At 41.7% G+C, this 27,969-nt stretch overlaps 3 protein-coding genes across 3 annotated transcripts; 1 reads left to right on the top strand and 2 right to left on the bottom strand.

Moving 5' to 3' along the window:
- Positions 1-39: 39 nt before the first annotated feature.
- Positions 40-25,528, top strand: LOC114431858 (inactive rhomboid protein 2-like). The gene is made up of 18 exons (XM_028399524.1): positions 40-233; positions 12,812-12,961; positions 13,789-13,940; positions 14,386-14,569; positions 15,150-15,368; positions 15,908-16,036; positions 16,153-16,259; positions 16,451-16,663; positions 16,777-16,888; positions 17,075-17,149; positions 17,560-17,721; positions 17,918-17,994; positions 18,098-18,161; positions 18,259-18,353; positions 18,442-18,517; positions 18,595-18,695; positions 19,178-19,331; positions 22,637-25,528. The coding sequence occupies exons 2-18, from the start codon at positions 12,821-12,823 to the stop codon at positions 23,066-23,068; spliced, it is 2,493 nt and encodes an 830-aa protein (XP_028255325.1). The 5' UTR covers positions 40-233; positions 12,812-12,820; the 3' UTR covers positions 23,069-25,528.
- Positions 5,364-7,693, bottom strand: LOC114448870 (zinc finger BED domain-containing protein 1-like). The gene is made up of 4 exons (XM_028426125.1): positions 6,399-7,693; positions 6,122-6,272; positions 5,844-6,022; positions 5,364-5,385 (listed from the first exon to the last, which is right to left on the bottom strand). Exons 1-4 carry the CDS (start codon positions 7,691-7,693, stop codon positions 5,364-5,366), a joined length of 1,647 nt encoding a protein of 548 aa, XP_028281926.1.
- Positions 25,480-27,969, bottom strand: aanat1 (arylalkylamine N-acetyltransferase 1). Its single transcript, XM_028399534.1, has 3 exons — positions 27,677-27,969; positions 27,160-27,314; positions 25,480-26,591 (listed from the first exon to the last, which is right to left on the bottom strand). The coding sequence occupies exons 1-3, from the start codon at positions 27,822-27,824 to the stop codon at positions 26,286-26,288; spliced, it is 609 nt and encodes a 202-aa protein (XP_028255335.1). The 5' UTR covers positions 27,825-27,969; the 3' UTR covers positions 25,480-26,285.

The following is a 27,969-nucleotide window of genomic DNA, read 5'->3' as shown; positions in this document are numbered from 1 at the left end:
TTCCTCCACGCGGTGCCGGGCTTTTGGTGGGGGCTGGAGCGGGCCCAGCTCGCCTCATCTGTGGATAAGATAAACGGTGACTCCGCCCCCCTCCCCCCCTCTTGGCTGGCTCTTCGGTGGGAGCTGCAGTCAAGGATGTTGGAAGACAGAAAGAGGGAAGTAGAGACGCGCTGGTGGAGAGTACAAAATCCTGATAAAACCCCTCTGCTAATGAAGATTATTTCTTCTTGGAGGTGAGTGAAACCAAAACGTTTTCTCACTTAATATCTGTGAAAACGCGGAAAAAAAGTTAACACTTGCGTGTCACCGGTTATTATCGAGCTTTTTGAAGTGGAACAGATAGTAGATATCTAAAAGTCACCGCGTGTAATTGTTCAGATAAATGCAGGAAAAGCGTGTGTTGAGTGTAAATGTGAAGGAATTAAAAAGCTTAATGACATTTTGAACGTTAGCTTTTAACGGAAAACCAGCCGCTGGAAGCGTGTCCGTGCAAGCCCCTTTGTTGCTCTGCCCGCCGGGGGACACACACGCACACACGGTGTTAGTTACACACTTTATCCGTTTCTATTTCTACCTGTTACACCTTTTAAAGTTAATAAAATAACATGTTAAATGAACATAAGTTAATGTGCTGTTGTCGTCGCGGCCTTGTGGTGTGTTTTTGTGGTATTTTGTGAGAATACCGAAGCAGAATTATGAATTATGACTGAAAGTACACCTTTAACGTCACAGCAGACGTGAAGCTAATCCTGAAAACACCCCACCTCTTTTAATAAAATCAATAAATGTACAAAGTGGGGACTGAATCAGAGGTGTTTCCCCCACACCTGGCAGGCTAACGGGAGGTTTATGTTGTTTTTTTAAGAGGTCTGTTGAGGAAAACAATCTTCTGGTCTGAGCCAGAATGACAACTGCAGCACATCAATGGAAGTCAGGGTAGGAATGTGGGTCAGTATTACTCAGCAGCACAGTGTCTTACCTGTTGTTGTTGTTGTTGTTGTTACAGTACAGATAGTGAGTGAGTTCAGTCAGGCTACTGTTTTCTGATAATAGTGAAAATCTGGTGTAGTTACAGTGTCAGTGAGGGCTGGAATTCATTGGAACATGTAGGTGGGAGGTGGGTGTTACAGCTAAAATTATCACAAATGTGACTTTAACAGTGTTCCTGCAGTGTTCGTCTTTTAGGTTTTTAGTACTACTGACAAACATGTCATAAAAACCTGTTTTAGAATGATGAGTGTAGGAGCTATCTGTCGTTTGTAAACACATTGGAGGGGTTAACTCACACTGGCATTCAATACATTGCATGTTGTGGGACTGCTTGTGAGTATAGAAAAGCGATGTGTAGCTATACCAAACATGTATGTCAAAATCAATAATGTACAAATGGAGGCAAAATAGCTTTACTTTAGCTTGTTTGCTACAAAATGTACAGTACAAACAAGTACAGTCTTGCCATGAGATCTGGCTTTTTACTACATTAGGATTTGAATGCATGCCATCCTAGAACTGCATCTGACCTCTTTAACGGCATCTGTTGTTGCGCCACACTCTGCTGAGTGGGCTTGTGCAAAATCGTATCGTGTGCAATTAATCGTCAGAAAAACTGGCACGATTAATATTTGCCACTTATCGATTACGGCGATTAGTGCCTCGTCATGATGACGAATTTTTGTGTGTGACGTACTCTCAGCATCACCCGCAAGCACGCACATGTGAGCCCACAATATCAATAATGGCGAAAGGCAGCGGTATTCAGTTAAATGATGCGGAGCAGCACGTTCCTAACAGAGGTTCAACATCTGTCACCATAAGCCGGAGTACGAAGAAAGCCGGAGAAAGCGCGACAAGGCCAGAAACGCCGGCTACAGCTGTAGTACGCTACATGCATTAGGTGTGGAGCGTTATTTGTTGCCATAGTAACTGGTTGTTGCCATAGTAACTTAATGTTTGCTCGTTAAAAAAAAAGAATGAACTATGACTGGAGAAGCTGCCTACCAATCTTTATTTATGGACTCCACAGCAAGAAAGGAAAACATTACAACAGCGATGCCTCCTCCAGCAGATATCGGAAAGAATTCCACTGAGCTGAGAATCCGCGATACGTTTAGTTATTGTGCTCTTTACAACCAAACTAAGCACTGGAAGGACGTAATGCAGGTTGATTTGCACACTCATCCATTTAAATGTGAAATTGTCTGGTTTGTAATGCTGCTGTTCTACAGTATGAGCGAAAACATGCACTAGTGTGTGATGTATTCCACAGGTTAATTTGCACAGAGTGCAAGGTAATGTTAGTTGGCTATGCTTTAATAACCTACATGCAAATGTTATCACTAGCCTAACACTATACAGTATTTGGCTAAAAGATCCGGGTTTCTACTACATTAGGATTTGAATGCATGCAATGCTAGAACTGCATCTGACCTCTTTCACACCGTCTGTTGTTGCGCCACACTCTTCTGAGTGTACATTATGTTGGTAATATGGTGTATGAGCAAAAGAAGAACTTATAAGAGGTCCTGAATTAATTTGCGTTGTCATATTAAAACTAACTCTTGCTTTTAGTTAGCCATTTTTGGCATACAAAAGGAAGTGCTGATGATTTTTTTTTTGCTGGGTTTTTCCTTTGCAAAACACACATTGGTACATCATGCGACGGAAGGCAGTCCAGAAAAAGAGGAAATTCACTGTTTAATGCACAACACAAGTTGCACGTACAATTACTCAACAGCTGTGTTTAAAATGTTCAAACCAGTGCACAGACTTACTGTAAGAAAACGCTGGTTCAACCAAAAGGTCTCATGGTTTTAAGATTTTGAAACAAGGCATATGTGATTTTAAACAGACTTTGTCTTTAGGGTCCCTAATTGGTTCACGCACTGCCTTGATTGTAGACTGATTGACTGAGTTTCCATGGGTTTTATAGCACTGTTTAAACAACACAAAACCATATAGTGCCTAAATAAAGCATAACTTTCCACTGCTCATATTTGAAAACCCCTTGATCACCCACTGGCATTGTTGATATTCTGGTTGGTCATATCACTTCCCTCTTGGGGCTTTCCTTCTATGATCTTATCTGTTTTCGGCTGCTAAACCATGGCACGCCCAGAAAACTGTTTGCCTTTATAATAACAGTGGACACAGGAGTATCAAACCACCGGCTTACCTCTTTGGAATTTTTTTCCCCCTGCACTCTCATGCCAGCACTCGTTCCACAGTGCATGACAATTTATCTGAAAATATGGAGCACTCCGGAAATTCTTTGAACTCCAGAAGCACGTAAACCCACAACTGATTGCTGTGGACTTTGCTGTAAAAGCCCCAAAGCAGAGCGTAACCACTCTCTTTAAATGGTGGACAGAGATGTACTAAGACGTACTAAGTGGTCATTTACCCATTTGTAACTTTTAAATCATCGAAAAACAAAACTTCCCCCTATTTAAAAGGGAGAGTGAAACTAGACTGGCTGTCTACATAGGTTTAAAAAGGGGGAACAATGATCTGTCTATCAGAATACTTAGTTGGCATATTTGAAGCTTATTGTGTGTGTCTTGTTTTATGTGACACACAGTATCCATAAGTTATTTAGGTCACATTTTAATGACTGTGAGGAACTCTTGGACTGGGAACAACGCTGTTACTGAGGCATTGCATAGTAGCTTGCTGTTGTGCGAGTTTGGGCATGCAGCCTTCTGGAAAAGGGCACAGTGTTTCTGGTTAAGTGTTGCTAGTTGCCTTAAATTACGGCCATCTAATGTGTTTAAATGATCTGTTTGATCCAGCCAAGGGCTGTTAGATCAGCCTTCTGTCGTGATCTGTAAAGGCCCAAGGTTTTGTTTAGAATGATCGTGAAGAGAATTGTGGTTGTAAGTGAAGAATGAGGGGGGCAGTTTCAAGTGTTGCTCTGACCAAACACACCACTGAAACTCACACTCTCCCACGCCATCAGTAGCATTCAGCTGGTTTCTCACCCGCTGCACTATGACTGTCTACTATGTCATGATCAGTTTTAACCCTACACACCCAGCAACAGTGTACACACACCGTGTCAGGCTTGTTGTCCAACATTTGAAAATATACAAAGTGTATGTGGATGCAGTTTCACAGCTGCCATAATATTTTTGATGCCTAAAAAGGCCTGTTTAAATGGACGCTTGTGTTATTGTTCCAGCTGGCTGCTGGCCTATGTACTGTACGGCTCTCCCACACTTGTCATCGTACAGCAAGGGATTATTCCAAATTCTCTATTTGTTGAGACAGAAAAGCTTCATTAGGAAAAATGACTTTGTCAAATATGGAAACAGGCTTATGGCAAAGAAACCTACAGTTATTGGGATCTATAGCACATACACTTGATGGCTTATGCAGTCATGCACTGCTCATACATTCTGATTAGGGCTGCAACAAGCGCATTTCGAACCCGGGGCCTCTTGCACCCAAAAGGCTGATCATCCCGCTATGCCACGAGAGAATCATCCCCGATGACGTCACTAACGAGTTATCGAGTACTAAATTAGTTGTTGATTCATTTTGCCCTCGAATATTACTCAAGTAATCGTTGCAGCCCTAATTCCGATTATAGAAACTGTAATCTTCTATAGCCAGATTATATGAAAACCTGCATAATCTGTCCACTTTGTTGTATTTCTGTTTAAATCTCAATGATTGTAATTTAATTTGAAATACTGGTGACTCTTGTAAATGCTGTAAAGCTAGCAGGACTTAAATACTGGATTTTGTACATCATGAAAATGTGACATTTGAGGGGACACCCCGAACTGATGTCATCACACTCTGCCATGTTTTGTGTCTTGAATGCGGAGTTATAATAGTATGCAGCTAGGGCTGGGTATCGATTCAAATTTCAAGAATCGATTCGATTCCGATTCTCAAGATTTATAATCGATTATCACGATTCGATTCGATTCGATCCGATCCGATCTCGATTCTGGTTAGTATTATTAAACCATTTTGAGTTGTTACCTGAATCACTTGACTGTGTATTTATGCAACATATTAATCCTAGTGTTATACTGACATTCAACAGCAAATTAATGAAGTATTGGTAGTTCATGATGACTGTAAAGACCAATCCCCCTCCCAGAATGTTGATACAATTGCTTTCACAAACATGCTGTGGGTTAGAATACAGATCCAGGGCAGCAAACGGAGTATGCCGGAGGTGTCTATACCTGCAGCAGCTGACTGCTACCGGGACACTAACCTGGTGCATTATTGAAAATATTATATTAAAAATTCACCCAAAAGCCATTACTGTTGAGTACAAATGCACTTTTATTTTAATTATCAATATAAAAAACTAAAACATTCTCAGCCAGTGTAAATGTAAACATTGTTTAAAGTATGGCTTCAAAGTATCTAAATAAAAATCACAGTACAGTAACTTAGGAAATATAAGTGTCTAAGACAATCAATTGCCTTTAAAGTGCAAACATGTAAACTGTACATTTTAACTCGTACTGTAAACAGAAACAAATAGAGAAAGGCGTCGCCTATTAAAGTGCAAATAAAAATAAACTGGAAGTAAACTTAACTTAAGACAAACTGGGTAAGCTGTCCACTGGTCAACTCACTTGGGAATGGAAAGATTTTTCTGCAGGAAAAGTAGCTCATTGACATGCCCTGGGGTAAGGCAGCTTCTTTTTGCAGTGATGATGTCACCTGCAGTTGAAAAAACCCTCTCAGATGCGACACTGGTCCCAGGGACACAGAGATATCGCTTTGCCATATGAGCCAAAAGAGGATACTCGTTTTCATTCTCTCTCCACCAGACCAGAGGATTGTCCTGCAGTCCTGCAGGTCTCCTTGCTCTGTACCTTTTGATCTCATCTTCTGCCTCTTCTGCTCGAGTTTTCTGTGCTCCCCCCTCCTCTCTTAGTCTGTAAGCTTCCCCAAGGAGAGACTCCATGGCGCTGGATTGTTTGTGGTTGGCTGCAGGGGGTTGAGGTTGCACCTCTTCCTCCACTCCATCTGCTTCATCATCAGCATCATCTTGCTGTTTGAGAGAGTAGAGAGAGAATGTGTATTGTATACAGAGGTGTATGTCTGTATGACAGTGAGATTTTTTTCCACATGGCTTTGTATTATTACTTACATTAGATGCTTCTTCTTCCATCCCAACCACTGCTTCAGTCTGGAGTCTGGAAAAGGTGCTGTCTCGCTCCTCCTCACTCAGGAATGGCAAGGCTTTGAAGCGTGGATCGACAGCTGAGGCAACATGCAGCATGTCCTTCTGGTTCAAATACCTGAAATTTAAATTTCACACATTTAAATAATTTTATACAATCAGAGGAGGGTGCTAATGTTTTCTTATGTTTCATTTAATTCATCTCACACTCGCTCACTCTCACACACACACAGCATAGGCCTACCTTGTGCTCAGGTTTTTCTTGATCTCATCCTTGATGTCCTTAACAACTTTGGAGTCTTCTGGGAGGCTGGTCATCTCCTTCAGCAGCATGGCATGCAGGGGTGCGATCACTGAGAGAGTTGGGGACTTTTCTTCTGACATGACTTGAGTGGCTGTCTTCATTGGCTTCAGAGCTCTGACCACATCTTCTGCATCTGTTATGTCTTCCTCTTTGAGGCTGCACAGATCCTTTTCCTTTCTGCGGACTTCAGGTGAGAGCAGAGCGGCAGAGATTGCAGGTTGCTGCTCCAGAAAGCGTTCTAGCATTTCCAGCACACTGTTCCACCGGGTCACAACATCAATTGTGAGCTTGTGTGCTTTCAGCTGCAGTAGCTTCTGCTTTTCTTTGAGAATGCGGGTGGCTGTCGTACTGCGATGAAAGAATTTGGCGATGTGCCTCACTCTCCCAAGCAGGCGTGCAATATTAGGGAGTTTGAAACCGGCCTGCGAGGCAAGGTTGATGATGTGTGCAAAGCAGCCAACGTGGGTTAGCCCCATAATCTCAACCGCATGGACCATATTTGCTGCATTGTCAGTAACCATGACGGGGTCTTTGCTCATCAGCCCCCACTCCTCTATCGCCACTGTCATCATTTCTGCTAAACTGGCAGAACGATGGTCAGTTTCAACCTCCGTGGTCTGAAGTACGTATGAAATGAGGTTCCACTCCTCGTCTATGTAGTGTGCCGTTACACTCATGTATGATTCCGTAGCCACTGATGTCCAGGTATCACTTGTAATGCCCACCCTCACTGCTGACTTGAGCTTACTTTTTACATCTTCTTTGACTGACTGGTACATGTTTGGAATAACTTCTTCAGACAGACGTTTGCGAGACACCATAACATAAAGCGGTTCAGTTACCTTAATTAGCCGCCTGAAGCCCTCGTTTTCAACAACAGAATACGGGCGCATATCTTTGCAAATGAAGCCCGCAATCGCCTCAGTTATTTTGAGAGAACGTGCAGAATTGGCTGGTAGTTGTAGTGTTTGCTTAAGTTTCATCTGTTGTGGCCCGGTGGACGGCTTTGACATGAGATCTTGGTGATGTCGCAACATGTGGTTCCTGAGGTTGGTCGTATTCCCGCAATACTTCACTTCCATTTGGCATACCTTGCATATCGCTTTGCTTTTGTCAAGCTTATCTTTCTCTTTGTCGTTTCTGAACCCGAAATGGGACCAGATAGTAGCTTTGACCGTGTCGGGCGTTTTTAAAACCAGGGCTTGGCTAACGTTGTCGCTAGTGTCCGACGCCATGTTCATTGTTTTTATGTCTTCACAGCAAGCGCGCCTACGTAAATTCAATGACGCGACTAATGGGGTTAAAGTTCACCGGAGGAAAATTTATTTTAAAAAATCGATTTTTGGACGTACGAATCGATCTTTAGGAAATAAAATGAGAATCGATTTAAAATCGGAGAATCGATTTTTTCAACACAGGTCTATATGCAGCAGCGGCGTGGCCAGTGACACTGTGGCAAAGAGCCACAGAAATTACTGATGGATGTATGTCAGAACAGATGCCACAATATCACCCACCTGGGTGTGATGTTTTTTAAGCCGTTGAGTGGAGTGGTTGCTAAATACCTGCAGTCATTTGACCTAGTGAAGGTCATTTTTTTTCTTATTGCATACAAATGCCAGTGCTGAATGTCAGTGTTCTTAGAAGAGCACAGCATGTGGCACATTGGATAAAAATAGGATGGCATACTATATGTTTTTCCAACATTATCAATACTTCAGTCTTCAGCTGTATAATGAAATGATTATATCACAATTATTCATTCCTCCCATACAGATGCTTCATAATTGTACCAACAGTTCTTTGCAGCCGCTTAGTACTTGAAATTGTAAAAATATAAAATACTGTTTAAGGTATACGACTCATTCTTGAATGGTAAAGGTTTGTAGCTTCCAGTTACACAAGAAAGACACATGTAAAACCTGTCGGATGTGATGAAGTGACAAGGCAGTTATCTAAATGTGTCACTTCCCTATTTAGCCTCAAAGAGTTTCAGAATAAGTTCAGTACCAGCACTGCACTCTCAAAACAGCTTCTTCTGCACAATAAACACAATAGACTTGTTTAATATTAAAATGTCTTGCATCATTGCGTTAAACACAGTGGTAGCTGTTAAAAACACCAAATTTAAGTGGAAAGTTCTTGTTGCAAAATCACACTTGCACACAAATACCATCATGTGACATGCGAAGTAATCGCCGCCTGACGCAAGTGTATCACGGCTGTTAGGTTGACATGATTGGAAAAACATCAGTCATGAGAACTAAGAGAATGCTAAACTTGAGTCAAGTACTGGGCAGCTATGTGTTTTGTTTACTGTACTTTTGCAAGTGAACTGTCAGGAATGTAAATATTTATCCATCAGATTATTTTGGAAGAGGAAACCTTTACTCAGTGGCTACTGACAGTTCATTTCAACCCTCCTACTCCCATTGTTCAATCCTCTGCATTCAGTGGGTTTATCAGTTGTTCTAAGCTCTTATTTACATTTTTTTTGACGTGCAGAATCATTCTGTTGTCAGTGTCAGTGCACTGTAATACCCCCTTGCAGTTGTTAATATTGGTTACTTTCAAAAATATAATAGATGTGAAACTACTATAAGTTGCTTTGGGTCACATAAATGCTTGAAATGCTTGAAAGACCAGAAAGAAAGGGTAAGCTTGGCACTCACAGCACTTTTCTCTTCACACAAAGCAAGACACACATGCTTTCTTCTGCTGTGGAGGTGTGAGTGTCGATTCTCCACCATTCCCCTAGTTCAGATGTGCAAAGGATGCCAAAAATACATAGTGAGAGGGAAGAAATTTGCTGCCAGCAAAACAAGAATAGTTGGTATCGCAACATTTTCTGTCTTTGTTGCTTTGTACTGTACAATGAGGATATACTAGCAGCATAATATGATGAAACATGATATTTATAGTCAGGAAATTTCAGAGTTTGTTGATTTAATCTGTACAAATGTGCCTATAGTCCTGATTTTTGAGTTCACCAAATTTACTGTACAGCTGGCTCAGATTGAGTCAAAACTGCTGCCAGTGTGGCAGTAAGTGAAACATGATATCCTCTTGTCACCCCTACATGCAAGTTATGTATGGAGATTATAAGAGAGCGGTAGTTCATGAGGGCGTTACATCACACATCCACTCTCAGCTCTGGTTGAATGAGCACAGTCCAGCTTTTTGTCAGGTTTACAGGGCATAAGACTTCCATCAGCGTAAGGCAAGTGGGAATACACACAAACAAACCCACTGACACATTCTCAGGGACTGCATCACCCTGTGGGAGGAGACTGAACCATGGTGACACACTCTCACAGGGGCGTGTGACATCACAGACAGAAGCAGGTGGAGGTGACTAACGCATACACACACACAGTCCAATTGATTAATGGTCAAGTAGGGAATTCAGTTGAGCCAGAGAGCCGCTGGACCCCAAGGGGGGGCAAAAACATGCAGGGACCTCGTTAGAAATGGTACATGTCATGTGACAATGCCTATAAATGATGTCATTGTGGTTATGTCCTCTCCTTGTTCTGATGTGATTCTTTGACCTCCATGGTTTCTCCTTTTTTGTATGCTAATGCATTTGAATGACTTGACTTTCAGTTGTTATGCTAATGTGCCAAAATGTACTGTGAAAAACTTCCTGAAGTTTTACTTGGTTAGAAGCAGATTTGAGATAATATACAACAACAACAAAGCAAGACAACAGAAGGAGAGATGGATTAAAAAAAAATGGGCATGCGAGTGGGTGTAGAAGTTTGCTCATTATGCAGTGGATTTAGCTGAGAGAAAATGATTTATAACCTCATGAACCTGTGGCACATGCTCAAAGTGATGGCTATAAACAACTGTGCCCCTCATACATTAGCTGAGTTCCTGCAGTGGAAACAGAAACAATCTTATGTTTATTTAATGTATGTCCTAATGTCACATCTGGAGAAAATCAGTCATGCATTCCGCAATAACTAAACTCATTCTTAGGATGTTTATCTAGTTGCTGGTATCAATAGTCTTGCTTCTAAATACTAGTAGAAACATTTTCATAATTTTGGTTTAAGCTGTCAATTGGCCCTGAGTACGTTTAGTGCAATGAGGGGAACAAAGTCTCCCTTGAATTATCTGTTGGAGTTGTGCCACATGTGCGGATACTGTCACATAAAGCAAGCATGCTGAAATGACAGATGGTCTTGCATGAGTATCTGGCTGCTTGCTTAGTATTCATATATAAATGCAGTGGCACTGATAAAAGTAATGTACAACTATACTCAAAGACGGGGTAATTCCTGGTAATTAGTTTTGTTTGTCGTGTCTGTTTATTATCTTGTATTTTTAATCTTCTCCACTCATCATCTGCCCTCAGTAGTCTTCCTGTGTGATTTCGCTTGTCCTACAGTGATGGACTGTGGTCAGCAGCAGTCTCTCAGCCTCTTGAGCTCTCTATCCATTACCTGAATTCCTTGCTATTTCATTATCTAATTGGGTAGGTTCCATCCCCTACACACTACTCCTCTGAACCACAGGCTAGATTGCCAGTAACCTCCTCTCTATTTCCAGAGGTATCTCAAGAGGACTGAATCAAGCACTATGCCCAAGCTTCAAATATTTAACACTGCTAATTGAGATCTGGCAGAACTGAAATCTACAGGCCTGATTGCATAAATGTATCATACAAATTGCATTGTTGGCAGTTAGTAGAGAGCAATATAGAAAGGCCTGTCTAACCATTCCTTGTCTCTGTAGTGGAAACTAGGCTATTGACTGAGCTGGTGTCAGATTTCTATGCTGGTGCCATTCCTGTCGCAGACACGCAGGGTCTTGCATTGATTTTTATAAACCGCAACACCAGGGCAGCATTCAAGGCTTTCAAGACCATAATGACCAAATTAATGTTTTGGAGAAGGTTTTTGACAGTATAGGTTTGTGTGTGTGTGTGCCGCAATGCGTGTGAATTCTCTGGAAAGTTTTGTTGTGAGTATGAGCTACTCTGAGCTCCAGGAATAGACTGGCTGCTCACTCCACCATTGACTGTGATTGGTAGAGACTGGAGACTGACATAAGTAAGTTTCACAGTGTTATTCTGTCCTTGTTCTGCAATGAATCATATTACAGAGCTTCATCAACTCTTAATTTTCTAATTGTTGTGTGAGACAGTATATGTGAACATTCTCAGTAAATATAATTTTTGTAAACATTGAGTCGTCCTGCCGGTTTCTTTGCAGAGTAGGTTTCTCAGTAGTTGAGTTTTACTGACACTATCTGATGATATAACGCCAGCAGAAGTAGCTTCAGCTATAAGCTCACCACTATTACATGCAATCATGAATACATGCAGGACTGTTTACAGTTTGAATGCAGGGAAGGGGTATGGATTACTAACCACTGTAAGGATGCATAACGATTAGTGAGCACTATTGATCGCTGTCGTGTGATGTCATTTGGTGTCACTCCCAACAACTTAACAGGTGGTGTATCAGTTGCTTTTTCATTAGCAGCCCCAGGACATTGAGCTCTGCATAATCAATGTTATCTAACCAGTTGCCTTGAAGCATTTTAGTTTCCAATTTGGCCTGGTGCCACTTTATGAAGCTATACATATTGTTATTGTTTTGCCAAGGATCTCTGTATCTCTGTGTGCAGAACTGCAAATTATAATAATTTGATTAATTTCTTCATGTCTTTTGTTTATTCCTATCATAAGCAGGTATTTATAGTGATAACACACCCATTGTCTTCTCTCTTGGTCCTTGTTTTATCATTATATGAACTTAAATTGGTACCTATACACTGTGTAGTAAGGTTGCCGCCCTTAATGCTGCCCTTAAGATAGAAATTGGCCATTTATGGGAAGTGAGTTCAAATGGAACTGGTGCAGTGCCAGCTGGTTTGTTTGAGTAGAATGTAATAGTTTCCTTTTTGAGTTATTGTGGCAGCTGAACGAGGTTCACAAGGGAGACAAAAACATTCATTTTTTTTGTTGCAGCTGTTGAAAGCTTAAAACACAACTTTAGTTTGCATTTTGCATTTTAACCAGTTCTGAAGAAATATTTATCATCATCCAGTACTGTATCACCATTTATAACGTTGATACTGGATTCACATCTAAATTCCAGACAAACATAATGTTTGTCTTGAAACAGTGGTTGAATATTATTTGTAATTGTCATCATCATTATATTATTATTAATGAATATACAGTACACATGTCAATAAATGAGCAGTAAACATGGTTGGCAATCTGTATTACATGAAGGGGGTAAAGCGGTTTCATCTATGAATGACTGTTTTGACAAATTGAATTGCATTCATCAATTACTTCCATGTGATTATAATTATGTACATTTTATCTCCAGCACTCTGACATGATGGCATCGCAGGAGGGGGATGAGCCGCCTCCAAATGGAGGCCAATCAGATAGTCGTCTGAAGAGCAAGAAGCCACCCAGCCTTGTAATAGCAATCCCACCACCTGAGGCAATGATGTCTCAAGACCCCACAAGACAGGTGAGCTCAATAATGTCCTTACTTGCTTCGCCTTGTGGGTGAAGTAACTATACTCTTCTTGTGTAAGTCATCGCTTGATTGCAGGGTCAGAAAATAATGGGTTTTAAAGCACCTTAGTGGGATAGCATGGTGTCTCTCTGTGCCTTGGAATTTGTTTCACAGTTTGTGAGCACAAGGCCATATATTGTCCCCCTGAGGACCTCACGCTTTGAATACAAACGATGGCTTTTGAGCTGCATAGTAGTCGGTAGTCAGTGTTTAATGGAGCATGCTACAGTTAAACTGTTACTAAAAGTTAGGTGCTGTAATAGACATGCACTAAATACTCTAGTATTTCTGTTTCAATTGAACTAACGGAACAGCATTTAGAAACTTGAGTTCATCTCCAGTAAAACAACCCCACCCCACCTCTCTCTAATCAAGCTGAGCCACAGCCTGAACATATGGCTCACTTACAAGTTGTGTCGAGCCCCATTAGCTCTGAGAATGACAAGACCAGCCTCTCAAAATGCAGAGTTGGTGCAGGTTAGAATAATGGGCTCCCCTAGGAATCACTACACTCACATTAGAGGAGAACACTCTGCAGCATACATGAGTGTTTAATAGAGCATGGGGATGGTGGGAACTGTTCACGGACTTTCGCTTGCTGTTTGAATGCATTTATTCAAATTAAACTGTGTTGTGCTTTATAATTGTTCAGGTACTACACTCTATAATCTTACTGCGCTTTCTTATGGTCCTCCTGGCTTGCTGCTGCTGCTTTTTGCCTGCCACTGTTTATTGGACTGTAATAAGTATTTACCCTATTGTTCCTCTCCACTTGTCAGCCTCTACGACCATCTCTGAAAAAAAGCATGAGTGGTCAAGCAGCTGGTTCCATGTCTGACAGCACAGGTGGAGCCGGCGATGCAGGTGGTTTAGCCAGAGACAGACGGGCAAAGTTTGGTAGACAAACATCGCTCTCTCAAAGCATCCGAAGGTAAGCTGTTTGCCTAACATTTAGTGTCAGGCATCTACAGTGAATAAGTAGTAAGGAGGTCATGAGCCAATGATTTATAAAAAAAAAAGTGCTGTTGTTCCACCCAGTTAGTGTAGTTTAGGTAATGAATTGAGGATTTTCTTATTTACAATAGTCCTTATGTAGTGCAATGAAAACTCTGTTGGTCACGAAGCATTTTGCAAGTTTGATTTATTCCTAATATCTGTGTTCTGAAGGTTCTATATCAGTTTTGTGCGGTGTGTTGTATCTAACTGTGCCCTTAGGCCTTAATTCTCTTTGTGTTCTGTGAAGGAAATATATATAAAATAGAAGAAGCCTTCGTGACAAGAGTTTTCCTAATGGGCATGTGGGGCAAAAAAATTTATTTTCCTGTTTACTGCATTATGACACATTGTCTCCTCCATCTTCCTTCTATACCTTCTAGGAATACAGCCCAGTGGTTTGGTGTAGGTGAAGACTGTGAGACCAAGCAGCAGGTATGGCACAGGAAGAGCCTACGCCACTGCAGCCAGCGCTATGGCAAGCTGAAGGCCCAGTACCGAGAGCCTGAGACAGCCACCAGCATCGACCAGAGCCTGGACTCACCAGCTACATACAAGATGCCTAGGGTACGCTGCCAGCATAGTGTCACCTGATTGCATAATGCACGTCCCAAATAAGTGCAAAAAAATTACAAGTTTATTTTAGTTTACATGTTTTCCACCTTTATAATTTCAAATGATGACACTGAGAGACTTCTTCAGATAAGATGGAATTAGTGAGGAGAGGAGGAAGAATGCATCTGGCTTTAATAAAATTTCTCTGTATGATGACACTTTATTAATGGCTGCATAGTGGCAGACGTGGACCATCTGTGCCCCAGATGAATCATGTTGCTGCAGTCTGACAGCACTACTCATCCACTCACCAGCCAGTGTTTTCTTTGTCTTTTTGCATCCAATCATTTTAGTCTGCATTTGCCTATAAAAGCTGAAGGCCAGTAATTACAAATTCTGTAGTAATAGCATGTTATTTTACTTTGATTTAAGATGCATACATGCACACACACACACACGTCAGTGGGAATACTCTTTCAAATGTAGCCTTTAGAGTATAGTTTATGTAAGTTTCAGTGATTACAGCAGGTGTTCATTAGGAAAAGTTGGTTCTGTAGCAAAAATATTTTTGACACTTATCTCATTTTTCTAGATTGTGGACCCCTTGGCAAGGGGCCGGGCGTTCCGGTGCCAAGATGAAGTGGACAGTCGTTCCCCCAGGACACCATACTCCTCTCAGGTTCCTGTCACTCCAGGGGTCACTTCACTCAGCTCCTTGACCAGCCAGCGCTCCGGCTACAGCCACCTCCCCAGGCGAAAGAGAGAGTCTGTTGCTCGCATGAGCATCAGGGCTGCGTCCAATCTGCTGAGGGTGGGTGGTTTCACAGAACAGTGGTGATGTTTTTACTCGTTCTTGCAATTATTATGTTTTTATGCTTTTTTAAAAGCAAGCATAGAATTTAATGACATTCAGAACACTATGGGTCTTATCTTTATTTCTGTGCAGATTTACACACACTCCTGAACAAACATTTTCATTGTTTTATTAGTTTATAAATAGTAAGTTGAGTAGAAATCATGTAACAAACGCATGGCATCAAAAATATTGATTGACAAGTAAATGGGGAAAAACGGACCCAACAAGAAACCAATAGTTGTCAATAGTTGAAGAACTCTTGTACAATAAGGCAACTAACACACAATCTGAGTCTAGAAAAAGCACAACTGGATGACTAATGGAAAAAGTAAATTTTATACAGAGTCCAAACTGGCTGAACTGCAGAAGAATTCTACGGCATAAATATACATAAAAATCTTCAATTGGTGCATTTTTCGAAGCTTTGTTGTTTACACCTTGTGTTGTGTATTGTTTGTTTTGAAAAATATAAAAACTTGGTGTGTGTTATTTAGGGTAATAGTGGCTTGGCAGGCTCACTCGCTGGTCGCAGTTTCCCCAGGAAGAGCTTTGCCAGGCCCAGCTGGATGGACGAGGACACTGTGGACTCTGCAGACACATCCGAGTCGCTCTTCTTCAGTAAGGTCAGCAACTACTCTCTCCACTACCATGATAGTAGCTCAGCTGCGATATCTGTTTCTGGTTCTACTTTCTGTTCCTTTATGCTCACATTAATTACTGATCTGCCTTGGCTGTGTAGGTTGATGCCCATGATGAGCTGTACTCTATGGCTGACGATGTATTTGAATCGCCTCCAATGTCAGCTTTTGCTCCCTGTGAGCCGTCTGACCAGAAGTTTCCCAGCCTGTGAGTAAATAAATGATTAAAAAAAAACACAACAGCTTTAGAAAATATGTGACTGCTCCTCACTAGTGCAAGAATATTTACTTCTCCCACTTATAATTGTGCATGTAGACTCTGAAATAAAGCTAAAAGGTTTTACTGACACCCAGCTTCTCAGTCTTTTATATTATTCATCTTTTGTCTTTAAATCCCAGTAAGGACGTATCTCGCATGCCCAGAACACCGACCACTGTGCCTGAAAACACTCGTCGTGGTCGTCGCATCGCCTCCCAAGTTAAGCACTTTGCTTTTGACAAACAGAAACGTCAGTACGGTATGGGTGTTGTGGGGAAGTGGCTGGACCGACATTATCGACGCAGCCTTAGCAGCAACGTCCAGAAACAGCTAGATGACTTCCACAGCCACAGGTTGGAAACATAAACAGTCAACATCCCTCATCAACTTATTGTAAAAAGGAACATAAGATCTTTGAATGCACCTTGTGTGATTCTGACTGATGTTTGCGTTTGTGTGTTTTTAGGCCATATTTCACCTACTGGATTACATTTGTACATGTAGTCATCACACTGCTGGCCTGCTGCACTTATGGTTTTGCCCCTGTGGGGTTTGCACAGCATTCTACATCCGAATTGGTGGGTGAAGCTCTGAATTTCAATTTCTTTTCACACAAGCAATTCTAATGCTAACACATTATTTCTAAACAGATAATTTGAACAAAATAAAGAGTTTAAGAAATATCTGTTTACACTCATAATCTCTGCGTGTGTCTGCTTTAGCAGTTTCACTGATAAGGTTCTTCACTCTGTCGCCCTCTGCAGGTGCTGAGGAATAAAGGCATTTACGAGAGTGTGAAGTACATACAACAGGAGAATTTCTGGATTGGTCCAAGCTCTGTGAGTTTCTTGCAGCTGTTTGACACCACAACTTTTTCATTCTTCTCCCACAACTAATGACACACAATGATGCTTCCTGTATGAAAGTTTAAACCTGAAGCGAACTGTGAAGGGAACTACACCCTGCTTTGGTGCTCAAATGACAGACTGTAAAATACAGGCATGCTGTAGATAAATAAAGAGCTCTCACTTTGGTCAGCAGATGCAGAGTTACACCCTGTTAGTTTCTTACGTGCTGCATTTCCTGTCACACTTTGTTGCTCTCACACAGCACTAACCCTTCTCCTCGACCCCACATCAGTTTACATACATCTAGTCAAGTTAGGTGCCTAAAATGACAAAAAGGTTTCAGCGTTAGGGTGTTCCCATTACAGATGGAACATCAACAGTTCTGTATTTTTTTTTTTTAGGATGATCTGATACACCTCGGAGCCAAGTTCTCACCCTGCATCCGTCGGGACACACAGATAGTCAGCTTGATTCAAAAGGCCAAAGATCTTGAAAGGGAGTCCGGATGCTGCGTTCAGAATGACAACTCTGGATGTGTGCAGACACTCAGCGCCGACTGCTCTGTATGTGACCTTTGCTGCTCCCACAAAGATTATCAATCCGTAAATAATGAATGTGGCTTTAGAAAAAACCTACTTGATTAATTTAATTTTCTTTGTACAGGTATCTGCTTTTCACACTGAATTGGTTTCAGGTCATGGTGTATTGTGTTCTGTTACTATGTAGGAGGATAATTGTGTGATTAATATGTTATTGCAGGAGACATTGGCTACTTTTATTAAATGGCACAAGGAAAAACAAGGGACCTGGAGGGCTGTCTGTCACCAGGATCCCAAGTAAGAAGCTGACTCATAAAGTGTGGCCTTTATAAGAAACTGTTATTATTAGGTTTGTAAAAACTTTCAAACAAAGCTGACGTGTTTGTGTTGTGGTTGACAGGATGTGTGAAGAGCCTGCCTCTGCACCACCTCACACATGGCCCGATGACATCACCCAGTGGCCAGTAAGGGGGCACTTTGTACTGCTTCCTGTGTCTAAAGTATGGACAAAAAACATGAGTGATCTCTGTATTAACATTAAATGTCTGTGTTATTTCTCAGATTTGTACACAACCCAGGGAATGGAATCAAACGGGGTTCAGACACATGGACTGTACTATTAAAGGACGACCTTGCTGCATAGGAACTAAGGGCAGGTAGGAAATATAGGCCTTCAAAGAGTGGTCTTAATCATGTGCTTGCTGGCAGGGCATTTGGAAAAAACAAATATTTTTCTTTCTCTAGATGTGAGATCACAACCAGAGAGTATTGCTCTTTTATGCATGGTTACTTCCATGAGGAAGCCACACTCTGCTCACAGGTACACTGTCTGCTTGCATTATAAGTCAGTGTCTGTGTGTGTGATAGTATGTTTCTCACCATACTGTTGTTACACAGGTCCACTGTCTGGATGATGTGTGCGGTTTGCTCCCCTTCCTCAACCCAGAGATTCCTGATCAGTTCTATCGTCTCTGGCTCTCTCTTTTCCTCCATGCTGGGTATGCAGTGCACCTTCCAACAGCATCCTGGAACAAAAATGTCTTCTATAAGTTTTTGCAAATATGTTATAGTTGTGATTTGGCACTGTTAAACACTAGACAAAAATCCCCACCAATACCTGTATATTTGCTATTTCAATAGGGTTGTAGCTGTCAAGCAGCTGTCAATAAGGTCATTTCTAAGTGACCCCCAGCTTTTGAAGTAGTAGTAGATAGTGTAAGTGTAAAAAGGTGATAGATTAATTGAAATTACTTATAAAAAAAGCCTGTTAGCACTGCTAGTCAGCTATTTCCTCTGATTAATTACTGTGTAGTTTTGTCGTGTCAGCATCCTTGAAACATGAAATATTTCTAAATGGTAATACTTGGATCTAATACTGAGGTTTACCTCCTTTAAACAAGCCATCCAACAGGCCAAATGTGCTTGACGAAAACGTGCAAATGTCACATTCTGACCACTCTGTGTGTGTCTGTGTGTGTAGGCTTCTACACTGTTTGGTGTCAGTCGTGTTCCAGATGACAATACTGAGAGACCTGGAGAAGCTGGCAGGTTGGGTCCGCATCTCCATCATTTACATCCTCAGTGGGATCACTGGTAATCTCGCCTCTGCCCTGTTCCTGCCCTACAGAGCTGAGGTGAGTGCTTCACATGAATGCAGTTGTGCCCTTATATACATAAAAGCAGATGAGGGGCAAACAAACTATTAACATACTATATATTTTTTTAATTTATCTTGAGCATACGAGCTAAAGCAAGGCTTTAGAAAGTCACATCAGGTTTTTGTGTGTTTGTTTTGTTATATTAAACATCAGTAGTGTAATAACTTTTCACATGCACCAAAACGTGTTTTTAAGGGGAAAAAAACAGCTTTTCTAACAGATTATGATCCTAATCGGTGGCATGATTGTGTTGGAGTGACCTTGGTCTGGATTGCCAAAAGAAGCTTTGTTTTATTTTTATTGCTCACACTCAGTCAAACACACACACACACTGCAACCCTGCTAGTCAGATATCTTGAGGGCCAACATGTCAGGCTGTGTTGGTTTCCTCCCTTCATTTACAACTTTTACATGGTAGATCTGGTCTCATTGCTTTATGTGTACATCAGTTTTTGGTGATCTCAGCTGGTGTCATTTCATTTTTTGCATCTAGCTTGTTTGCCTGCTGTTCCCACCCACTGGCTTAATTCAGCTTAGTTTAACTCACTTACTGGAGGGAAGTTTCTCCTGCTGGGGGATTATTACAGCAGACCTGACTGCATCAGTCTGGAGAGGTCTGGAGGGGCACAGAAAAACACTTGCGGTGTTAGCTGTGTAAGTGCTTGGAGAAGCTTAGTCAACAACACGAGACCATTTTACTGGAGCTGAGTCACACATTTGAAGTGAGCTATGCCTCAATGTTCTGTATCTCAGAAAATATCTGAACAGAACTAAGATGTGACAAGTAATCTGTTATTAAACAGTGTGCTGTATGAAAACAACCCCTTAGATACAGAAATAAGGGAGTCACTGCAGGGCATCATGGTGTGCACTGGTCACCTATAGCCACTTATAACCTGTATACAGTGTGTACTGCACATGTATGTGTTATTATTTGGACATTATGACCATAGAACACTGTGGAGTGGATTAACTATCGGATGTGCTGATGGAAAGTTACAGCAATCCTCTTGGCATACAAGATTAATTAGAGAGTGATTGCTGACTCAGCTCCTGCTTTTTTTTCTTGAGCATATCAGACACCTGGGTTTTAGTTCACAAATACAGAATAGATTTTTTAATTTTAATAAATTTTTTAATTTATTAGCACTCCTTTACAAAAAAGCATGACAGGAATGAGACAACTCTGTCGCCCTTGTCCTTAAATCAACTCTCCTCGTGTAAAAGTGTACGTTTTGTAATCCATCTAAAATATTTACTCTGTTTGTGGGAGAAAAACAGTCTGGATTACCTACTTTTTTACTGGCATGCCTGTTCTCTTCTATGTGTCTGTATAACAAATTTTCCCCTTTAAGAGATTAGCCTAATGCCATTGTGTGGGTTAACAAAGGCCACTGCTTCGGTACTTAGTGAGTGGGATTACAGTTTTTCTTTTAAACAAAGACAATTGTTGCACAGACTCCAGACTTGCCTGATGATGCCTCTGGACTACACCTGAGTGTGAACAGGTTCATAGTCGCACTCCTATGAAATCATGATATAAACAACAGATAATTTAAAGTGCTGTGAAGTGTATTTTTCCTTCGTGGCTTATGTCTGTGTCTCAGTGTCATCGACACATCTCTCTACGTTGACCCCATTTGTTTCATCTGATATCGGTGTGACATGGACTGGTGTGACATGGACTGGTGTGACGGTAGCCAGTGTGACGTGAGAAGGTGCCAGAAATCCCACTGGCCAGTTCACACACCAGGAATAACTAGAGGAAGCACATGCAAGGCAGAACTCAATCCACTTAAAGAGGCAGTTTAAACAGATTATCCTTGAACTGTTAAGAAGCCCCCATGGCTTGAGCAAGAAATGACTCAAACAACAGCTGTGACTGGAATGATTACACTTCTCTCATAGTGAAGTAGCTATGTAGAGAAATTCACAGAGGTTTCTACAGGTCAGACTGGCTGTGATCAGAGTTTTCATGCCTTTAAACCACAAGAAGAATTTAATGGTAAAATGATGCTGAATTCTGCTTGAAGGAGCCTCGGGTCTGACAGTGCTGTGGTTGCAATGAGATTTGGATGCTGTTCTGTGGGAATAATACCAGGAAGTGTAAGTGGTGATTATACTGTTGGAGTGTTACTTGCCAGGAAGAATTAGAATGAGGAAGACAGACAGTGTGTCTGGTAATACACTAGAGGGAACATGTGACACGATGTTGTGCTCAAAGCTGTGTTACACACTAGTGGGCTCTGTGAAACTAGGAACAGATAAGATAAGACTTTATTGATCCCCAGAGGGAACATAAGGTGCTACTTTACTGTTCATACTTGGATTTTCTGAATTTAATTGGTGTGATCAATGAGTGACCAGAGCACCAGGACTTCAGGCGATGAACAGCTGTCTGTCAACGGCCAGTCAGTCCATGTCTTGGCAGTGGGCACACAGTTAACACATTATTTAAGCAGCAGTTTAAGAGAAGTGTTGTCGTTAAGTTAATGTTCCCCGATTAATTCAGAACATTTTATGCCCTCCCACACATCCTGTAACGTCAGTTCCGATACTATCCGTCTTGGCCAATGGTGAATAACCATGGCTCGTGTGAGGAGCGTGTCAGCCTGCGTGTGTGGGGCGTGTGGGTGGAGTGCCATGCTCTTTTTCTGTTTGTAGGTGTTTAATGTCTTCACAGATTAGCCATCTGCCTCTGATCAGGCCAAGCCTCCCAAACTCAGCCTTGACGTCACTCTAATCTGCTCACCTTTATTGCCTGACCCAGGCCTCATACAGCACTTCTTCCTCCCAACTAGATCTATAACTTAGAGCTAAACAGCAGGTTTTATAATGCCCAGAAACCCACTTCTCTAAACCCAGTTGTGAGCATAGAAATGTAATGGTGAAGTATTATCCTGGATTCAGTAGTTACAGGTTTTTCTGGATTAAGTCCCTTTAGTGATAGTCATAATGAGTGAGTTTAAATAATGGCTGCTTTAAATGCTATCCTAAGAACTGCCTGCCAAGATTCAGTAATCAGGTTAAATCTCTGCTGCTCCGTGTTTGTCAGCTACACACCAGTCAGTATTTAACATGCACATATTGTGTTTAATATATTGAAAGGTGGAAAAACAGGATCAGGGTTCTATACTGTTTATAGAAAGCACTATGACTGTGATGGCTTCTGTAAATGTATTTTATACTGAAGGGGAATTTTCTTGTCTTGACTAAAACCATCTGAACTGTCTTCATAAAGTTCAGTTTCTAACTCCTTTTCTTGCATTCTCTCCTTCCAGGTGGGTCCGGCAGGGTCTCAGTTTGGACTCCTCGCTTGCCTCTTTGTTGAGCTGTTTCAAGGTTGGCAGATGCTGGAGAAGCCCTGGAAGGCCTTCTTCAAACTTGTGTGCATCGTCCTCTTCCTCTTTCTGTGCGGCCTTCTGCCATGGATCGACAACATCGCCCACATCTTTGGCTTCCTCAGCGGCATGCTGCTCTCCTTTGCCTTCTTGCCGTATGTCACCTTCGGGACATTTGACAAGTACAGGAAACGTATTCTCATCGCTGTCTCGCTGCTGGCCTATCTGGGACTATTCTCCTCCCTCATCGTTTGGTTTTATATTTACCCGATCAACTGGCACTGGCTGGAACATCTTACCTGCCTCCCTCTCACAAGCAAGTTCTGTGAAAAGTATGACATAGACCACGACATTGACCATGTGGTGCACTAGCCTCAAACTAGGATGACGATATCGCAGAATTTGGCGAGTCAGTCAGTTTTATTGTTTCCACATTAAGGGTGCGCTCAGTGTCCTTTTCCCGGCCTGCTGACTTGCCTACTTTCATAAAAGTCATCCAACCTTTTTGATCCTCAATCAAGCCTAGAAGGAGAAGATACTCAGGACATGACCAAAGTTTGATGGACCTAAAGAAATGTTGTAGTGCGAGAGACATCTGTGTAAAGGAGCCAAATAAAAGAGGAGGACATGGACACCTTTATCCGACAATCATTCTCCCTTTAAGTCTGAGATGAAAACAAACATGATGCGTTAGTGGGTCATCGGGTATCTTGTAGCCCGGTGATACCTGATCAGATGCTTCCTGCCAGTAATTAAGTAACACTGGACTTAACACTACAAACAATCTGTTTTGCTGCTTCTCAAAACGGCAGCAAATATTTTTCAGAATAAAAGCTGTTTTACTGCTCACTGTACGTACTGTATGAATGCACTCAGCATGTCAATAAGTATTAACTGTGCAGCTGGAATTGTCAAAGGGGTCAACAAAGGCAGGATCTTAAACCACAAGTTGCCTTAAACAGACAAAAACATGCCTCATTGTACTTTCACTGCTTGTGATCGGCCCACTGAACTTATTACCTGACCCTAAGGTACCAAAGGGACTTTACATGCTGCATTTATGTGCTCTTATGTACATGTGTTGTGTGCGTCACTGCAAAGACACAATACATTTGTCAAATAATACAGTGATGACTAAAATATTTACCCTGAAACATTCAGAAACTCTGTGTTTAATTAAAGCAATGCAGAAATTAATCATCTAATGTAAAAGCCTTTAAAGGAGCAATTTGTAGCAAGCTGTACAGTTGGCCAGTGGAATTTCTGGTGCCTTCTCACATCACACTGGCTGCCACCTCATGTCATACCAACATCAGATGCCACATTTGGCAGAAAAAAACTCTGCTCACTTGTGTGAGTCAGTCCACTACTCCACCAACAAGAAGCGGTAACTAGAGACTGACTGATGTAAACAGACCAGCTGCCAATGTAAGCCTTACCACAGATAGAAAACGAGGTGTGACGGTCCTTCTAAAAGAAGGCTTCTGGAGTTCAGTCTTCTCTGACTCTCACTTCTCAGCAGCAGGCTCTATACTGGTTCAGAGTAGAATTAAGTCTACAGTCTGTGGCTAGCTGGTTAGCATGCTAACATTTGAGCTGTTAATTCTGCACATTCTGTTGATACCTGTAGTTTTTTAAAAAAAAAATGCACATATTGCTCCTTTAATAGGTTTGGAAAATACACAATAAGCTCCTCCATTTGTATCATTTAATGAACAATGGAAGAAACCAGGAGAAGTCTCGTCCTGTTCATGTTTTGGTTACGTGCTCGCAGCTGATTGGTTGTGTTGTGGTCTTTGTTGGACAGTAGGTTTTTGAGTTGCTCCCTGAAAATGTGAAGTGTAACAGTGAGACACCTGAAGACGCATCTCTCACATCCTTTGCTTTGGTTGTTGTTGTTGTTTAGGACCCAGGTGTTGAGAAAGCTGCGGGTAATAGCTGTAGTGTGGAGAGATTATGTTAAGTGAGTTATGAGATTATGCGAGTTAGTCCGTGCGACTGACTCACAGATCATCTGGTGTTTTTGACACGCGCTGTGTCGTGTTCAGATGTTTTATTGATTTCTAACACAACTGTATTCACACTGCAGCAGCCACAGGACTTGACCTTCTGTGAACAAAGACGTCCACCTTATTTATATATTTTTTTGTTTTAGGAAACTTCTTCACTGTGCATTTTATAACATGGACATGTGAATGTCTAAGCAGTGACAGTACACAGCAGCTCGGTTTGCATTGGGACCAAATAATTTGCCCCTTTTTCAGGAATATAAAGGAAGAGTTTAAAGTTAATATGGTTTAGGGTACTGTTCTGTTTTTTATGTCAAAATATGTGTTAAAGCAATCATGTCAGAATAAATGCCACTAGTAACAAAGACATAAACACGTCTGTGAGAGGTTTACATTTATATTAGTCTTATTTTGTTGTTTGTCCTGTCATGAAAATGTTGTCTTTATTTTTTCCTGTTAATTTGTTGCCAACATAACTATTAACAAAACCAGAGTGACTGACATTAAGATATGAGTTGTACAGCTCTCATTACAAGATCAAGTCCTTGAATGACTATGCAGAAAAGTTTCTATTCAAAAATATTTGCGATATTGCAATTTGCAAAACTAAAAACAATTGGGTCAGTAATGTCTGACTGTTATCCACTGACCAAAAATACCCGTGAAACCCAGGGAGGTCCATGGTGGAGCCTTACTCTGAAGGGATGCTGAGTTTTTTGTGCTGTTGTTTGGACTCTTAGTTATTCAGACAACACTAAAGATAAATACAGAGCATTTAGAAAATAGAACCTTTATTATTTAAAGGACAAATGGTGTCGATAAAAAGGTATCAGTCTTGATTCAAGACTTCGGGAGGCAAAGGTGGTGACTGTCTACAAGAGAGAAGGTGAAGGGAGATCATTTAGGTGACAATACTCAGGGTACAGATTAACAGTACTGACTGTACTGTGGAATTTATAGCGCTGAAAGCTCAGACAAACATGTTTACTGCTATAATATGAATGCTCAACATCCTACACTGACTTCTTATTTGATATCCCTTCTGTAACGTTACTCCATTATTGTTAACTTTGGCATATTACAAACAGTCTAATAACATCTACACACATCTGCTGTAGTTAATAACATTTATTGACTTATTCAGTTTGTGACTTCACAAACCGCCACAACCCATGTTTAAAAACATAAAAAAGAGGGCAAGAAGGAAACAAGGCAGCTGCATTCTATTGAATACGGTTAATAAATGTCCAGCATTTATCAGAATAAAAATTACAAAAACACTTTTTGCACTAATGGCTTGATTTTTATGTTACAGATGCTAAAATTGTTTTTTTTTTTTGTTTGTTCCCAAACAGCAGCTGGACAGCAGCTCTTTGTTTTTGTGTCTCTGCACACTCTCTTTGAGAATTTCCACCTTGCCGAAACTGCTTTCACTCACAGTGGAGGCATGATCCCTGCTCTGGTCGCTCATTCACAAACAAAACCACTCGCGTCCACCCGGTGGCGTGTTCTGAGGAGGAGGAGACCTCACCACCTCTCATAGCCACAAAGAATCCACATCCATAGTCTCCTCAAAGTCTTCAACAACCACTGTTGCGGCGCATGAAAGCGTGGCCCCTGACGGGGTAGAACATTTCAATGAAGGTGAGGGGCCCCACCGTGATCTCACTGGGGCCCTGCACCTTGAACCCAGATTTCTGGTAAAAGGGAACCAGGAAGTCCTCACACATGAGCACAGCGCGGCGGACGTACGGCAGGCAGCGGAGGTACTGCAGGTAGCGCCACATCAGGATGGAGCCTTTTCCCTGCTGGCGGAAGGTCCGGTGGACTGCCAGGACGTGGATGTGGACGGTGGTGCCGTGAGGCTTATGGAGAGTCAGAGCATCCTGAGAAGCAGACAGCAGAAGAAACCAAATGAACACTTTCAAGCTGAAGCAAGGAACATTTGTCACCTTCCTCTGAGAGTTAGAATAAGTACAGGAACAAGTGTTGGTCACAAAATATTATGTAACAACATAACTGTCTCTGTCTCAGTTCCTACACTTACTCTGCTCTTTAAGCATGTGCAGGAGAGACACCTGACTCCAGTGGAAAACAGAGATTTACCTGCCTCTTACAGGCTTAATGGGCATTCATTTAGAGCATAAAAGGTTTGCAGTTTCACTTAAATCAAAGTACAACAACAACATCAGAGAAGCCATCAAAGGTAACATACTGGGACCTCTGACCCTTCAGCCTGGTCAAGCACATTGTTCCTCATGTTCCTCTAAAGGCACAACACTTAATAGAAACTCTGGTTTTCTTGAAATTGTCATTAAACACAAATTTTCATGCTTCTTAGAATCATGACATTTTTTAAGTGAAGTTTCCAATCACACCTCATCATTAAAACTCTCCTCAGTCAATGTATTTTTGAACACTGTCAGTGTCCAGGTGTCCCGTGCTCTGTCTTACCGCGGTAAGCTTCTCCTGGTCCCATAGTGAGCCAATGATGAAAGCCACCAGCCGTCCCTCTTCGAACCAGCCAAGAGACAGCTCAGGACAGAGGGTGAGGAAGTGACGCACCTCGTCCAAGTGGAGAGGACACTCTCCGGACACTGAGATGAACGCTGTGTGAGGAAGAGGATGACAGGACGAGGAGGAGGAGGAGGAGAGTCAGGAGGTCCAAGACCAGAAAACTTAGGAACACTCCTGCGCGTATTCTGACAGTTAAAAGCACATCTATCATAATAAATGCAATTAATTCTGTAAAGAATTTAAAGCAATGCAGCTGGATTTGTTTGAATTCTTCGAAGACTTTTCAGTCCTTACTGGTGCTGGGCTAAAATACCTAAATACACAATAAACCATTTCCCGTTTACCCCTGTACAGCACAACGTTAGTTTGTGCGTAAATATAAATTCTGTCCGGAATCCATTTAAACATCTGCGACAAGTGCTATATCTCAGGAAATCAGGAGGAGTTCGCTCACCTTCTCTTTCAATCTCGAACACGCTGATGGCATCCTCCGGGCTGAGGGAGCGGAACTCGCTGGCTGGCAGCGTGTGGCGGCGGCCCTGTGGCACCGGAGAGCGCATGTGAAGCGGCTTCATGAACGGCACGGCGCTCACCACAGACATTATTCTTTCCACAGAAATGTACAAAGTAAAGATACCTCAATGAAAGTTAATTCCCTGACCCTTTTCTAACGCGAAACTCTCTAAGAGCCTGAGCCGTGCGTAACTGTTCTGTATGAGCGCGCGTAAAGACTGAGCCGAGAGTGGC

This window comes from Parambassis ranga, chromosome 1 (genome assembly GCF_900634625.1).
Source record: "Parambassis ranga chromosome 1, fParRan2.1, whole genome shotgun sequence".
NCBI lineage: Eukaryota > Metazoa > Chordata > Actinopteri > Ambassidae > Parambassis > Parambassis ranga.
This window is presented reverse-complemented; position numbering and strand designations above follow the sequence as displayed.

Bases quoted from the DNA above. Each gene is read 5' to 3' on its own strand.
- LOC114431858 (XM_028399524.1), top strand. From the start codon at position 12,821: ATGATGGCATCGCAGGAGGGGGATGAGCCGCCTCCAAATGGAGGCCAA. The intron at 15,369-15,907 runs GTGGGTGGTTTC...TGTGTTATTTAG, and splicing joins CTGCGTCCAATCTGCTGAGG to GGTAATAGTGGCTTGGCAGG. The intron at 16,889-17,074 runs GTGGGTGAAGCT...CGCCCTCTGCAG, and splicing joins AGCATTCTACATCCGAATTG to GTGCTGAGGAATAAAGGCAT.
- LOC114448870 (XM_028426125.1), bottom strand. From the start codon at position 7,693: ATGGCGTCGGACACTAGCGACAACGTTAGCCAAGCCCTGGTTTTAAAA. The intron at 6,023-6,121 runs GTAAGTAATAAT...TCTCTCAAACAG, and splicing joins TGGAAGAAGAAGCATCTAAT to CAAGATGATGCTGATGATGA. The intron at 5,386-5,843 runs GTACAGAGCAAG...ATTTTTATTTAG, and splicing joins GCAGAAGATGAGATCAAAAG to ATACTTTGAAGCCATACTTT.
- aanat1 (XM_028399534.1), bottom strand. From the start codon at position 27,824: ATGTCTGTGGTGAGCGCCGTGCCGTTCATGAAGCCGCTTCACATGCGC. The intron at 27,315-27,676 runs GTGAGCGAACTC...TTCCTCACACAG, and splicing joins GTTCGAGATTGAAAGAGAAG to CGTTCATCTCAGTGTCCGGA. The intron at 26,592-27,159 runs GTAAGACAGAGC...TCTGCTTCTCAG, and splicing joins ACCAGGAGAAGCTTACCGCG to GATGCTCTGACTCTCCATAA.